The 14,426-nt window shown below is 30.9% G+C and overlaps 1 protein-coding gene across 1 annotated transcript; it reads right to left on the reverse strand.

Moving 5' to 3' along the window:
• Positions 1-273: 273 nt before the first annotated feature.
• On the reverse strand, positions 274-14,351 carry LOC111624957 (trafficking protein particle complex subunit 6B-like). The gene is made up of 5 exons (XM_023367956.1): positions 14,140-14,351; positions 6,345-6,406; positions 3,114-3,231; positions 2,958-3,041; positions 274-327 (listed from the first exon to the last, which is right to left on the reverse strand). Exons 1-5 carry the CDS (start codon positions 14,230-14,232, stop codon positions 274-276), a joined length of 411 nt encoding a protein of 136 aa, XP_023223724.1. The 5' UTR covers positions 14,233-14,351.
• Positions 14,352-14,426: the final 75 nt, after the last annotated feature.

Genomic DNA, 14,426 nt, shown 5'->3' on the forward strand with positions numbered 1-14,426 from the left:
TAATTTAAAAAATAAACTAAAAAATAACCTTATTGAAAAGAAGAATCATTTAATGTTTTAAAATGTAAAGGGAGTTATATATAGATTAAATTGTGCTTGTGACAATGTAAAAAAGTTTTATTATAGGAGAAATAAAATGAAATGAATGTTGAATGATAGATTGAAAGACAATAATAGTTGAAGCTGGAACTTCCACAGTATATAAAAACACCAAATACACCTTACATACTCTTTTCTATCTGCACTTAAAAATCAACAAAACTCAGAAACCTTTTAATATGCAGTCTTTTTATCAAATCTTCTAACGCTTTCGGTCAGTTGATTGACCTTCAGGAAAAATCAAAAAATACTGATTTCTAAAGAACTAGATGTAAAAGAAAATTTAAGAATGTTCCAAAATAGGTTTCGTTCTTTAGAAATCAGAATTTTTAGATTTTTTCTTGGAGGAGGTCATACAGCTGGACTGAAAGCATTAGAAGATTTAATAAAAAGACTGCATATTAAAAGGTTTTTGAGGTTTCTACACCTTACATATTTTTCCAGCAATTAAATTTAATTAAAATAGAATCTCTATTTAAAAATCTGACAAAGGTTTACCAATCAGTCTGAAAACATTAGTTTTAATTAAATTTAATTGCTAGAAAAGTATGTAAGGTGCATTCAGTGTCTTTATACACAGAGTGAAAGAACATGAAGCATCAATTCTATTGGAACCATGTGTAGTCTTAGTGAATTGAACATTGTAAAATTTATAGAAATAATGTAATAATATTATTTAAAAAAGAGATCTTTATCTAAGAAAATTTAAAGAATATGTGGTAATAGTTAATCATAAAAAGTTGATTAATTTAAATACCAGCATGGATACTGACATAATGTGGAATGACATCATTATCAATTATAAAGACTGTAATATGCATGGATTTGGATGATGTGATGAAGTTAGATGAACTTTGTATATAAAATCTCTTAAATTTTATAAATTTGACCTTTATAAAATGTGTAGATTATATACATATATATTTGTGTTTTTATATTTTGAAAAGAAAACATTTTTTTTAAAGTAAAAAACAAAGCCTGTTTTTTTTTCTTAGCCTGAAGAGGGATTAGCTGAGTCCCAATCCAAAATGCATCATTTTCAATAAAGGGCAATTTTATCTGTCAAGGTCTCTGTTTTACTCAGATTAGATTTAGATGAGGCTTCATTATATAATTAATATTAAGATCTACCTTTAGTTTCATTAATTTTGAAAAAAATAACTATTACTCAGCTATCTGATGACATTACCTGGTGTACAATTGGGCCACAACTGTAATCATTTACATACCTCTATGAGACATAGGGGTATGTCAAGTTTTACAGTAATTGCACATTTATATCTGTTGTGTAACTTTCTGTTAAATTATTTTATTACAAACCTCATTGAACTGCAATTTGAAAAATTATAGACCTATAAATTTCCACTGTCATCCATCCATCTTTCCTTAATTTCAAGAACAGAGATAGATAGATGAAAGCAGAAACCAGATATGGAAAGATTAGGGGCAGGATGCCCTGATTAACTATGTGAGGATCCGAATTTGGACTTTCCGTGTGTTTATATCATTTCATCATAAGATCACATCGTAGTCATACTTTAATTCCATGGTGTCATAAGATCACAGTGCAGCTATACTTTCGTTCAATAAATGTCAATTGTTACACCTGGGAGTTAAACATCTGTTAAGTTCTCAGGCCTAATAAAGACGCTTTCTCATCACCTTTCGACCTAGTATCGCGATTTTAACAATTCAACATTAGACAAGAACAACAAAGTGAGTCAGTCGTCCCCAGTTCTTCCATCGGATTACTTCTACATAATATCTGTGCTCCTTGGGATACTTCTTTGCTTGTAAATATCAAGAATCGCCTAATATCAAAGGAAAAGAACATTGGACTATTGGACTTAACACTACCTACCCGAACTTTCTGTCTTACCAACTGGATCCAGATCAAGATATCAAAAAAGGTATTTATTGCCACGCGTATGAATTGTAAACTCTCTCTCTCGAGAACGCTCAGTTAACTTTACTATCAACATATTGTAAGATATGTATTCCCTATTACCCATTAAACATTTGATTTGTTATGTTAATCTAGTCTACGAAGGAATCACTTCCGGTGCTCTGTCTCTCCTTCTATCTCGACTCTGATCGCTCACACACACGACCGCTCACGCCAGAACGAAACGGTTTCTGTGTCTAGCCGTGAAGACACAGTGGTGTCAGTCCTGACAAAACCTGTCATTGCGATCTTCGCCGACGCGATGTCGACCCTTCGGTCACGTGGTGCCGAAGTATAGGGAGGCCCTTCGGCATTGTCACAACTATATATGAACTTCTGATGCAAACCAAAAGTCAAGTTACTTCAATTAAAAATTTTCCCTAAAAGAGTGAGATAGATGACTGGCATGACTATTGCTAGCAGGAAAAGTATGATGTACAGGGGCAAGACACTACTAATTTGAGATGGCAAGCATATATTTTGAATTAAATAAAATTGAAAAATATGATTAAAAATTGCAGCTTGGCATTGTGGTGATGTCACAATAAATAATTGCTCATTACTTTATAAAACTTTTTCTTTTTATTAAAAATGAATGAGGGTGACATAGTCCAAGAAACATTGTCAAAAATGATATAGCTTATTTTCTTTCCAGTAGGTAGTTTATATTTCAATTCACAAAAATTTTTTTGAAAATGTTTCTTTAAATGTAGAGATTTTAACTTAAAAAATCTTAGTCATATATAATAGATCAAACATATAAATCTTTTTGTTCTTTCAAATTTCGAAAGCTTTATTTTCATTGAAAAATTCTTTGTGCAATAAATATATTGAATTAATAAATAACTTTACATGATCATTGTTCATTTACACAGTATTATATTTGAATATGTAAAAATATAAGTTAACTTACTTTTGGTATAACATCCAAATATTGTTTTGAATTGGATAATTGAGTCAAGAATCTAAATCTATTATCTTGTAAAACATATACTCCCTATAAATATTAAAAATATATTAAATATTTTATAAATTAAGATAACCTCAAAATTGATTTATAATGTAATACTTGATGATTCGTTCTAAGATTATCCACTTGTTTTTTGTAAACAGAAGACCAAAATTCTTTACACATAAATTTCATTGTATCTAATTCATCCTTAAATCTTGGCCAGTCCTTTGTTAACCTAAATTTTAAAAATATACTTAAATTTACTAATAATAATAATATTTTACATTAAATAAAAAATTAATTAATTTTAAAAATTCAATTTTAGTAGTTCATATTCTCTAAAAAAATAAAATTTATTAGTATATTTTAGTGTTTAAGATTACACTATCATAGAAGGAAAATTTGCTGCTAATTATATAAATCATTTGTTTCAAAACTAATATATTTCTCAAAATAAATAAAAATAATTAAGTAATTTGTCAATTTATCAATGTATTATAATAAATTCTATTTTGACTGAGAAAACAAGTTGTCGGTTTTTTCGACATCAAAAAAGTCTGATGCCAGAAAAAAACGTTTCCAATGTTTAAATTATAACTGATTAAAAACACGAATACAAATCACATCAGTTTAATCACTCAAAGCAAATGTTTTCAGTCCTTTTTAAAGGCCATCATCAGACTGTTATGTGAAATCAAGGAATCATTTTAAATATAGTAGAATATGGAACACTGAACAAAATCATAATATACACAATTCAAAACTTGCAACTTTGTGAATGGTTGTAAAAGTTATAGTAATATTAAATAGATTTACATCAAAATAAATACTATGCAAATGCATAAATTACATTTGTCTAGGAATTTCATATATAGATCTCCAAGCTCCTCAATATAATATCCTAGTCTTTAAAGTTTATCAATTTTTCCCATTTTTTAGATTTCTAGTGCTTCCATATATTTAATTATTTTTGAGAAAGTAAATAAAAAAACAGCAGTGTATCTGCTGGATAAATACGCCCCAAGATGCATGTTCAGATTACACCTCCCTCTTAATGGTCTAAGGATTTCAGCATCCTCTCAATTCATAAAGACTGATTCATCCAAAGAAAACATCACTGAAGCAGGAGAAGGTATTTTCTTTCTAGCTGTATAATGATACAACCCAATTTTATAACATCTCCTATGAAATTATTAAAGCTCAAATGACAAGTAGAGCAGTGGAATGTACTGTACATTATCTTGACCATAAACAAGAAGAGACACATCAATGTAGCACATATCAGATACATCTCCCAATCCCTTAATCAGTGGTTCATGAAGTGTAAAGATGACATTAAAAGAGAGAACACTACAGTTTTGTTTTACTACATACAACTTCCGAGCATTGAGGTACATTGGCAGGAAGCCAAAATTATAAGAACCATCTCTCATCCCTCACACCAAAAGCATTATGGAAAGGTGTGAAATTTATAACCACTCTGTCATTAATATGTGCATAAACAGCAGGGACAAGGAATCCCTTCCTCCTACTTGGCAATATTTCCTAACTCTTTCATATCAACCACTGCCTTCATAGCCCACCTCCACTGCTTGTTTATTTTATTGGAATATAATAATAAAATATACATTTTATATTTACGAGACTGATTCCACTGTTGGTAGCATGTGCAGATGATGAAGTCAGCATGGTTTAATTTTCAGCAGTGGCATACATGTCTGGATCAACATCACTCATGAAACTATGAAAGATACCAAATATGAAGTCATCCATGCATTAGCAACAAAATAGATTGTTCCTTTTATGTATAAATAAAAATATAATTTTGTAATATTTTAATCATAAACTTGTTTGTAACAAAAAACTGCTTGTATTTTTGTCACGGCTATGTATCCACCAAATTTTAACAAATACGGTTGAAGAGGGACAGACAACCTGTCTGAAATGCATATTGTTGTCATAATAAGCCTGTGTTTGTCTACTTCTGTGTGATAACTCCAACACATCAATAGTGTGTGATAAGTCCCCCATAGAACCAAAACTTAAGTGCTCATAGTTCCTTAGAAAAAAATACTATTAAAGACTAGTGAAAATGGATTAACCAGCATTAATACTTGAATATTCTATTTTTTCAATGTCTGTATAATAATATTCTTTCTTCTATGCATAATAACGAATGGTCAGATAGATTTATGACTTAAGAAAATTTAACTAGAATTTTTTTTACCTGAATTAGCCAAAAGGTTAGAAATCCTATGCTTCCAGATTATACCCCAGTCAAGATCAAAATCTTTCAAAACAATTCAAAAGATTGGAACATTCAAATGGAAATATTTGGTGAAAATTATTCATTATTATGATTTTGAATTTGAACTCTGGATTTATTAGTTTTTAACCATTCAAAGTACAAGTTTTATAAGTTTGAATTTGAATCTTCAAATAAAATATCACTTGCAATGGAATGACAGAAATTTGAATACCTGTCCCAGTGTATCAGTTGTGTGTTTAGTTGTGCATCTTGAAAAATTTTCACTGATGATGGCCTTAAAAATGTTTTGAGGTTAATATATTGCAACTGAAGATAAAGATTAGAGCTACTTTGGAAAAGGATGAGACTGCCGATGACTCACATTTTCACTTGGAATACTAGAGACACATTAGAAGAATTAGTTTAATGAATTGTAAAATAAGACTTTCCTCATACAATATATGTTACTGACTTTTGTGTCTTTTTAAACAGAAAATGAACAAAACACTCTTACACACGTTGTGACATGTAGAAAAGGCCCGGAGGGTAAAAAAATACAAATGAAGAAATGACAAATTAGAGCAAAGCAAAGCAATGATGGGCAAAGCAAAAGTGGTTTATGCTTTTATTGAAGTTTTATTTTAGTGAAAAATAAGTTATATGGAACATAGCTAGGGCCATGAGTTTATCAAATTGAAGGCCTCTAATTATAGCACCCTGTTCAGGTGCATAGCCTGAACATTTAGTAATTTGCCACTGCTATCATACATGCTTAATTTTTTAAAACTACATTTATTTATTTTTTCTGACTATATCTAAACAAATATTCATAATAGAAACATAACCAAATGATCGCCTTAAATAATTGGGCTATAACTATACTAATTTAATGATTAATACTAAGTAATTTGCTACTAGTGGTAGACATTAAGCACCATCTCTTAACTAAATTAATAATTATATTATTAATTTAGTTAAGAGTATTAATCATTAAATTAGCCGAGTTACAGCCTGATTATTTAAAGTGATCATTTGGTTATGTTTCTGTATACATATCAGACTTTGCAATGCTTGATATAAATATTCATAATAAAATTTACCTTTCAACAAGGCGATATCCTGTGCAAAATCCAATATTTTCTAATTTAGTTACTGCTGTTTCCTATGGAATAAAATCATAATTTTATAAAATAAAAATGATTTTTTAATATATTTATCAATTTATCAATGAAATTTCAGCTAAATAGAAATAAAATAATAACTGTAAAATAAATACAAATTATGTATTTTATTTATATTTTCTCTTCAAAATGTGCAGCATTGTGCAGTGTAACAAAGTTATTTTTTAATTACAATTATTAATGAAGAATTTAGAATGATGTATTTATAATTCAGAAATAAAATTTATTATCAAGCTGTAAAATAAATTTCATACCACATATTTTGATATGTATATAGCACCATTAATGCAGGGCCATGAGATAGGAGCTAGGAATTTTTCCTTGGCCTGTAGTGATTCGTACTCCTATAAAATTACAGTAGAGCATCGATTATCTGAAACAATTTGGGACTGGGGTTGTTCGGATAATCAATTTTTCGGATAACGAATTACATACAAAAAAATATGTTAACCTATCCCATGTTAAAATTCATTCAAATCCTGGCATGTTCTTAAGTACCCTCTCATGGTCATGCTAGTGCTGCCAGATAAAGCATGCACACCAACAAAAACAATATTGGCGTAGCCCAAGACATAGCCGCGTATTGCAGCACCATAGCACTAGCAGAAATTTAAATTTGTCAACTGGAGCCAATGTTTTGGTTGATTGATATTCAGATAATCGATGCTCTACTGTATTGTTGTTTTTTACTAACAGAAAATAAAATCTTTAAGACTGCTATTTGTTAACAAAGAAATATTCTACATACACTCATTGCCATAAAAATTAGTGCACCAAGAAGGAATTGTCATATCGCTGCCAAACTTGGCATGCAGATAAATCTCAAGCAGATAAGGAAATAATTAGAATTATAGCATAATGGCTCATTATGAAATGCCAGCAGAGGGCGTTAAATTGCATCCTCCTTGGCCTATAAAGCATGCAAAGGTATCCTTCTGTAGTTTACTTGCTGTATCACTAGAGATGCCTTCATGTCATAATCGAAGACCATATGAACAACTAATCGAGTTTGAAAGGAGAAGCAGGATGGTCATTTTGCCGAATAGCCCGTCACCCAGACCATTCTGACAACACTGCAAGGAAGTATTGGGACCAATGCACGAGAGAGAGCTCGCACACATGATGGCCAGGCTCAGGACATCCTCAGCAGACCACTAGCCGAGAGGACTGCCTGGTCTTACAACAAGCACACACAGTCAACCAATATGGTCGGTTGTTGTCCATCATCTGGACACAGGTGGTGCCATCATTATGGGCCCATGCCTGTCCACACTATTTCAAGGCTCTTGGGTTAGAACATTTGGTATCATGGTGGCTATTACATGTGGTGCCATTGACAGCCACCCATTGTTGCCTCCATTTGAAACGGTGTCACTCCCAACAGGATTGGACCACAGCAGAATGAAACCAGTTGTCTATAGCAACAAATCCAGATTTAGTTTGTGCACTGATGATGGCCATGTTAGTGTTTGGAAGACCTGTGGTAAACGTCTCAATCCTTCCTACACTTTGGAACAGCACACCACATCTACAGCTGGTGTGATGGTCTGGGGTGCCATCACATATGATAGTCACCTCTAGTAGTGATCCAAGGGACCATAACAGCCCAGTGGTATGTAAGTGACATCCTGCAGCCACATGTGTTGCCTCTCAAGGCAGGAATCATAAGAGCCATTTTCCAACAGGATAATACAGTAATACCTTGACTTACGCTACCCCAACTTATGTGATTTTCAAATCTCATCAATTCGTTTTTTGTTTGAACGCCACGCAACTCTTGATTACTCATTCCCCCCCACACTATTGTTCAGCTTACATGTTCGAACGTGTCATGCGGAATTGACACATAGCTACAATTCATTTTGTGTTATTATTTCTGTGTTTGTTATATCTACGGAGACTTGAGAGACTCTATGTGGTGATTTCTTGTAACCGTGAATGAATCAAAAGACAAGATAAGATTAACGAGAACATTTATTAGCTTACATACATCCAACTTGGATTTTGCACAAATTGCAAAATTATACCCTGACTTATGCGAATTTGACTTGCGCAGTTATTGCTCAGTCCCACCTATTAAGTTCGGGGTATTACTGTACTCAACCACACACAGCAAGGGTGTCACAAGACTGCCTGCACTACACTTCCCTGGCCTGCCCAATCCCCTGATTTATCACCAATTGAACATGTAATATCTTATTGAATATAATACCAATTGAACATGTAATATCCAATTTTTACTTTGTAATATCATCATTACAGTTGCATGTGTACAATTTTGTCTGGGATTGCCTGGGACAGGAATTTGGCCAAACTAGAGACCACTTGCAGCAACTATGAACTAAGATGCTGCAGACACCATACAGCACCTGTATGCTCCATGCCTTCTGTATCACATCATGTTTTCATGCTTGAGGTGACCCAACATGGTACTAGAACCTCTTTTCATTTGTAGTTTTTCCTGCAATAAATGATCTTTTTGTTTTTACTTTGTAATATCATCATTACAGTTGCATGTGTACAATTTTGTTTGGTTCTGACAACTCCTCCTTTGTGTGCTAATTTTAATGGCAATGAGTGTATTTTATTTGTTCAAAAAACAAAAGTCTCTACCACTGAGCCACATACAAGCTCTTGACAGCCCTGCACTCAGTGATGCACCCAGGGGGTGGGCTAAGGGGCCCTGGCATCCTCCAAAGTAAAAGGAAATAAAACACTACAATAGTAATAACAAACAAAACTTACTAATACACCTTATCTTGCAAGATAAGGTGTATTAGTAAGTTTTGTTTGTTATTACTACTATTGTAGTGTTTTATTTTACTTGCAAGATAAGGTGTATTAGTAAGTTTTGTTTGTTATTAACAGTATGCAGTTACAACAGTATGCTACTATTGTAGTTTGTTCTAAAACTACAATAGTAATAGTGAAACTAACACCTATATGCAAGGAGCAAATAACTAATGTTCTAACATTTTTGGGTACAATTTAGAGACCTTCATCAGAAAATAAAAGAAAAAGACAAAAAAACAGAGAATATTGTTACATTTAAAATAAAAATTCCAAATATTCAAAAAGATGTAATATGTGTTGTTATTGCAGAGTTGAAAGCATAAAAATATAAATAAATGAAAGGCTTTTACATTGCATGATATTAAATAATAAAGTTAAAACATTAAATTCTGGGTGAATCTATAAAATATTTCCATGCTTGTGGTACTATAATGCCATCAGAGTTAACGCAACATTCTTTCTTCTCAGCAATATAGACTTCTAAAGTTTCCAAAGATCGTAAGATCAAAGACTCTGTGTAAAAGTGTAGCTTCATCCCAGCAGGAGAAACGTGAGATTTGGTGGCAAAATAGGCAAGAGCTGTGTTGAAATTCCTCTTGGCCATGTCATATTTGTGGTTGCATATTCTACCTTGCAGGGAAATCCTATGTAAGGCAATTGTGTTAAATTAGAAAAAACAGTCTTACCTTCTTTCCTTCCTAATATTATCATATACAGAAGGTATGTCCAAACAGCCATTTCATCAGGCTATTTTTTAGCCAGCTGAAAAATAGTGCAGCAAAACAGCTAGTAATAAGATTTTGCCAAAAAGAGTTCAACACACTTTCAATATCATTTTATTATCAATGGAGGCATTTTCAGAAAAAATGTTTCAGACAAAATTTTATATATAAAAAACATATTTACATACATTTCCAGCACTTCTTTACAGTTCTAACAAACATTTTTGGCTTGATTTACAGGCCTTCTTCAGGTTAGAAACATTCTAATTGGAAGGAGTTATGTTGTGTTCCAAAATGGAACACTTCAAAGTTTCTTTGAGGTTATTTAAAGTTCTTATGTTGTCACTTAAGATTTATAAAATTCAATAAAATTATTTATTGAAAATATAAAATAACCTATAATAAATATTAACCCCAAGGAGATGATTAATAAAAAGTTTATTAGAACTATAAAGAAGTGGTGAAAACAAAAAGAGTGGTTATATATATATATGATAGAAGATTTAGACAAAATTTTCTTATGTTTTGTGTTTAATCAAAATTTAAATTAAAAAATCCACAAGTCACTTAACTTTCCTAGCAACATTTAAAACTGCATGTGGCACCATCTATTATGATATTTTATTAAAAAACCTTTTTATATTTTTAATTATTATAAAACAGCAAAAAGCGTAATTTTCAAGTAGGGATGGGCTTTATAAGAAAAAATTGTAAATGGTAATTACCAGTAAAATCCAACCCTACTTGAGATATGAAACATGACCCCCTTTTAACTTCCCAATCTGTTGACCTTTAACCACCAAAATTTAATAGCATCAATAATAGCATCAATCCCCCTAATACACAACCTCCCTGCAAAATTTCAGAAAATCTCAACAAAAAGCACAGGAGTGATTAAGCTTCAAACAGGGTGAACAAAATTGTGCCCCCCCACACTAACATCCATACATACAGAAAATATCCCAATTTTTTTGCATTTCTCAAAGCATCAAGGTCCCAAATCCAAAAATGTAAAAATCTTGGGAGGTCATTTTTTGACTGATTGCCATACTTTTCCCTCTGTTATATATAATAGAGCCAGGAAAGTAAAAATATAAAATTGATTCATTAAAACACATATCATAAATTTAATTTTTCATGCCCAAAGTATTGGACAGTGTAAAAAAATTCAAAAAACATTAAAGAAGTTCTAATATGTATGTTATTACATGTATAAATGCCTGCATGCTATTACATGTGTAAAATATATATATAAAATTACAATCAACATAATGTAAAAATTAAAATTCTAAAAAACAATGGAGTCAGAACTTATTACTAATCTTTACCTAATTGTACAGAGGCCAGTGTAACTGGCAAAATACATTTAGGGGAAAGTTTACAGTACACAAAAGGTTACAGTGTTTCTCTTTGCTGGAAACTGGTTTGTTTTTTCAATCTTTAATTTTTGATTCTACTTCATTTTTTATTAAATGTTTTAGAATTAAGAGGTCAATAATCCTCCACAAGTCAGAAAAGAAAGGAAATTTAAATTTTCGTGTACTTGTCTATACTACAATTAAGTAAAGATTACAATCAATATATTTAATTTCAAACATTCATATGCAGTTTAAACTGCCAGATTGAATTTAATCCATATATGAAATATTTAAAAATTATGTTTTATTCAAGACAATTAGGCATACTGTAATATCAGGCAAAACAAGCCATTTTGTCCAATCTGAAATTGGACAGAATGAGTTATTATTATCATTGGCTGTTTTAAACCAATACGATTTATCTTTGATACTTTTTAGTGTTTACTAGTTATTTTTTGACAACTAAAAGTATATATTGACAATATTTGGATGATGTAGATTATATACAAATTATAAATAGTAAAAATACTAAACAAGATATTTGATATTACAGATCATATGTTTTAATAACAATACTGATTATAGTTATTTAAAAATTTGTTTTGTCAGTACATAGACTCAAATAATTTAGTTGTAAAACATTAATTGATAATATTAACTACAGCAATCAGAAAAAATAATGCATTGCACTACATACATACAATACAGAGTATTACAAACTTTGTCTACCATTATGATTAGGATATAAAATCTCATATCATACAAAATAACTTGAAACATTTAAAAAACCAGAAAATATTTTAATTGTAGAAAGGTTAGTTTTCAAACCATTTTTAATTCTATTATCAGATCTGCTTGATATAAATAATATTCGATTAGAATGTTAAATTTATACATTTATTTTAAATTTAAAGAACATAAATTACATAAGAGAGAATTTGGAAGAATGCATTCTAGTATAAAGTTAATACAGAAAATAGCAAATAAATAAATAACTGCAAAAAATTTGAACATTTATAAACAGAGGAGATTTGATGTAATTCAATTATATTTCAAATTTTTAAAGTTATCAAAATGTATTAAAATCATAGTTCTGTTTTAGCATAGGTCAACTCCACATGAAATCAGATTAAATCAACCACTAAGAAGAATATAGGAGTCAAATCTTTTATTAGTTAAACATGTTTTGGGACTTCTCTGTCCCATCACCATACCAAAAAGTTTAAATCATAAATTTTAATGAGAACATCCTTATATTTTCCATTGAGTGTTCTGGAGGAATTCAGAAGTGTTAATAGTTTTTCATAATCATAGTTTTATATCTGTAGATGGAAAAATGTAATAATCAAAACAGTAGGCCTACAACATATAAAAACTATACCATACATTGTTTAGATTATCATCAGTATCTTTATGAGCTATTGTATCATTAATGATGATTCCTTACTTAAATAGTATATACTCTGTGCATGGAAGTATTGTATATTACTAGGGTTACCATATGTCCGTGTTTAGTACAGACAGTCCATACTTTAAAGGCTCTGTCCGTGTTCGTACTATACTTAGAAAAAATAACAAAATGTCTGTACTTTCCAACCAATAACACAGTTAATAGTTAAATCATAACCATTTAGATTTAAATCTGACAAAAGGTGCTTAAATATTTGATAATTATTATTGTATTTGTTGGTTAAATGGCTACATTGTATAATCAAATGTAACAGCTCTGTTGCTTAGAGAACATGCACACATTCATTATAATGGTTTTTTAATTCGATAGTACTTGTTGTCTAAGTGATAAAATAGTTTTCTTTCATTTAAAATTGCATTCTGTGTCCCAAGGTAAATTGTAAATTGAAACTTTATATTATATGCCTCCATTTACTAGACTAGATTGAAAAACATGAATAAATTCCCTTTATTTTGCCATCCAAGTACTTTTAATGCTAATCTGTCCATATTTTGCCTTCAACTGTTACAGTAACCCTAATATTACATTCTAGAGACAATTCAAGTATTATGTCAGCAGTTTATGGGGAACAGAATTTGTTTGTATCTGGCAATTGCTAGCAATGATGGAGGGAGAGCAAGTCTTTGATGATGCAAGACTGAACCATAATTTATTTTTCTCTGCAGTCATCACTATCTAAAAAGAATTTGTATATTTGCAAATGAACGCAGATGAACACATAACCACTAAATAAAATTTAATGATGAGATTGGCCAAGTGTCTGAATGAATACAATAAATGATTTGTGTTCGAATTACTACTTGCAAATGGTTTAACTTCTGATCACATAATTGGGCACTAACTTGATTTCTGATGATCGGTGAGGGAAGGGAAATCAAAATAAGGCAAATTTTTGCTGATTAACATTTGGTTGACCCTTGCAGAATATTTTAAAAGGGAGGAATTAACTACATTATGAAAAATTTTTTTAATTTTTATAATATAGGATATAAGATTTTCTTATTTTTTAAAGACTCCACAAACTGAGGGGGTCTTTGCTACACAGTGTCACAAAGCATACTTAATGAATGGATCTTATTGGAAACGAATGGCATCATTTGGAAGCTTTAAAAGCTATACACGCAGAACAGAAATCATATTTATGCATAAATCTTAGTTTTAAGTTTATACATATTAGCAGCAAGTTTCGAAACTAGCGAGCCGATTTTAAACGAACTAGATAAGAAAACAATTAAACGTGCTTTTCGAAGCTTAATTTACAGCGAATTAAATACATATCAAATTAAAAACAAATCCCTTCTAATTCGTACTTAAAACATGCCGTAATCTTACATATACACTTTCCGATAAAAACTTGCCAGCTGACTCACTTTTTCGTCCTTCTCAGTAGTTCTGAATATAGTAGACGTTATTTCCAGATGAAGCAAATCGAAAACTACATCATCTGCCATAGTTATGGTCATTTTACTACGACTGCCACTACTCTAACATAACGCCTTCATACGCAACCTGGCATATGGCCGACTTTCGTCACTTGCCAACTTAACTATTCAATCAACTAGCCAAAATAACGCCACCTACATATGGCGCATTTTTCAAATTTTTTTAGATAAAAACCGGATTTAAGTAATTTTTAACACCATCTACTAAAAGCAGA

The sequence above is a fragment of the Centruroides sculpturatus genome, unplaced genomic scaffold (assembly GCF_000671375.1).
Source record: "Centruroides sculpturatus isolate CEXI.00-Female unplaced genomic scaffold, Cexi_2.0 scaffold77, whole genome shotgun sequence".
In the NCBI taxonomy this organism is placed as follows: Eukaryota; Metazoa; Arthropoda; class Arachnida; order Scorpiones; family Buthidae; genus Centruroides; species Centruroides sculpturatus.

Coding starts and splice junctions, on each gene's coding strand:
- LOC111624957 (XM_023367956.1), bottom strand. CDS start 14,232: ATGACCATAACTATGGCAGATGATGTAGTTTTCGATTTGCTTCATCTG. Junction 6,407..14,139: donor CTACTGAGAAGGACGAAAAA/GTGAGTCAGCTG, acceptor TTTATTCCATAG/GAAACAGCAGTAACTAAATT. Junction 3,232..6,344: donor GGATATCGCCTTGTTGAAAG/GTAAATTTTATT, acceptor TTTAAAATTTAG/GTTAACAAAGGACTGGCCAA.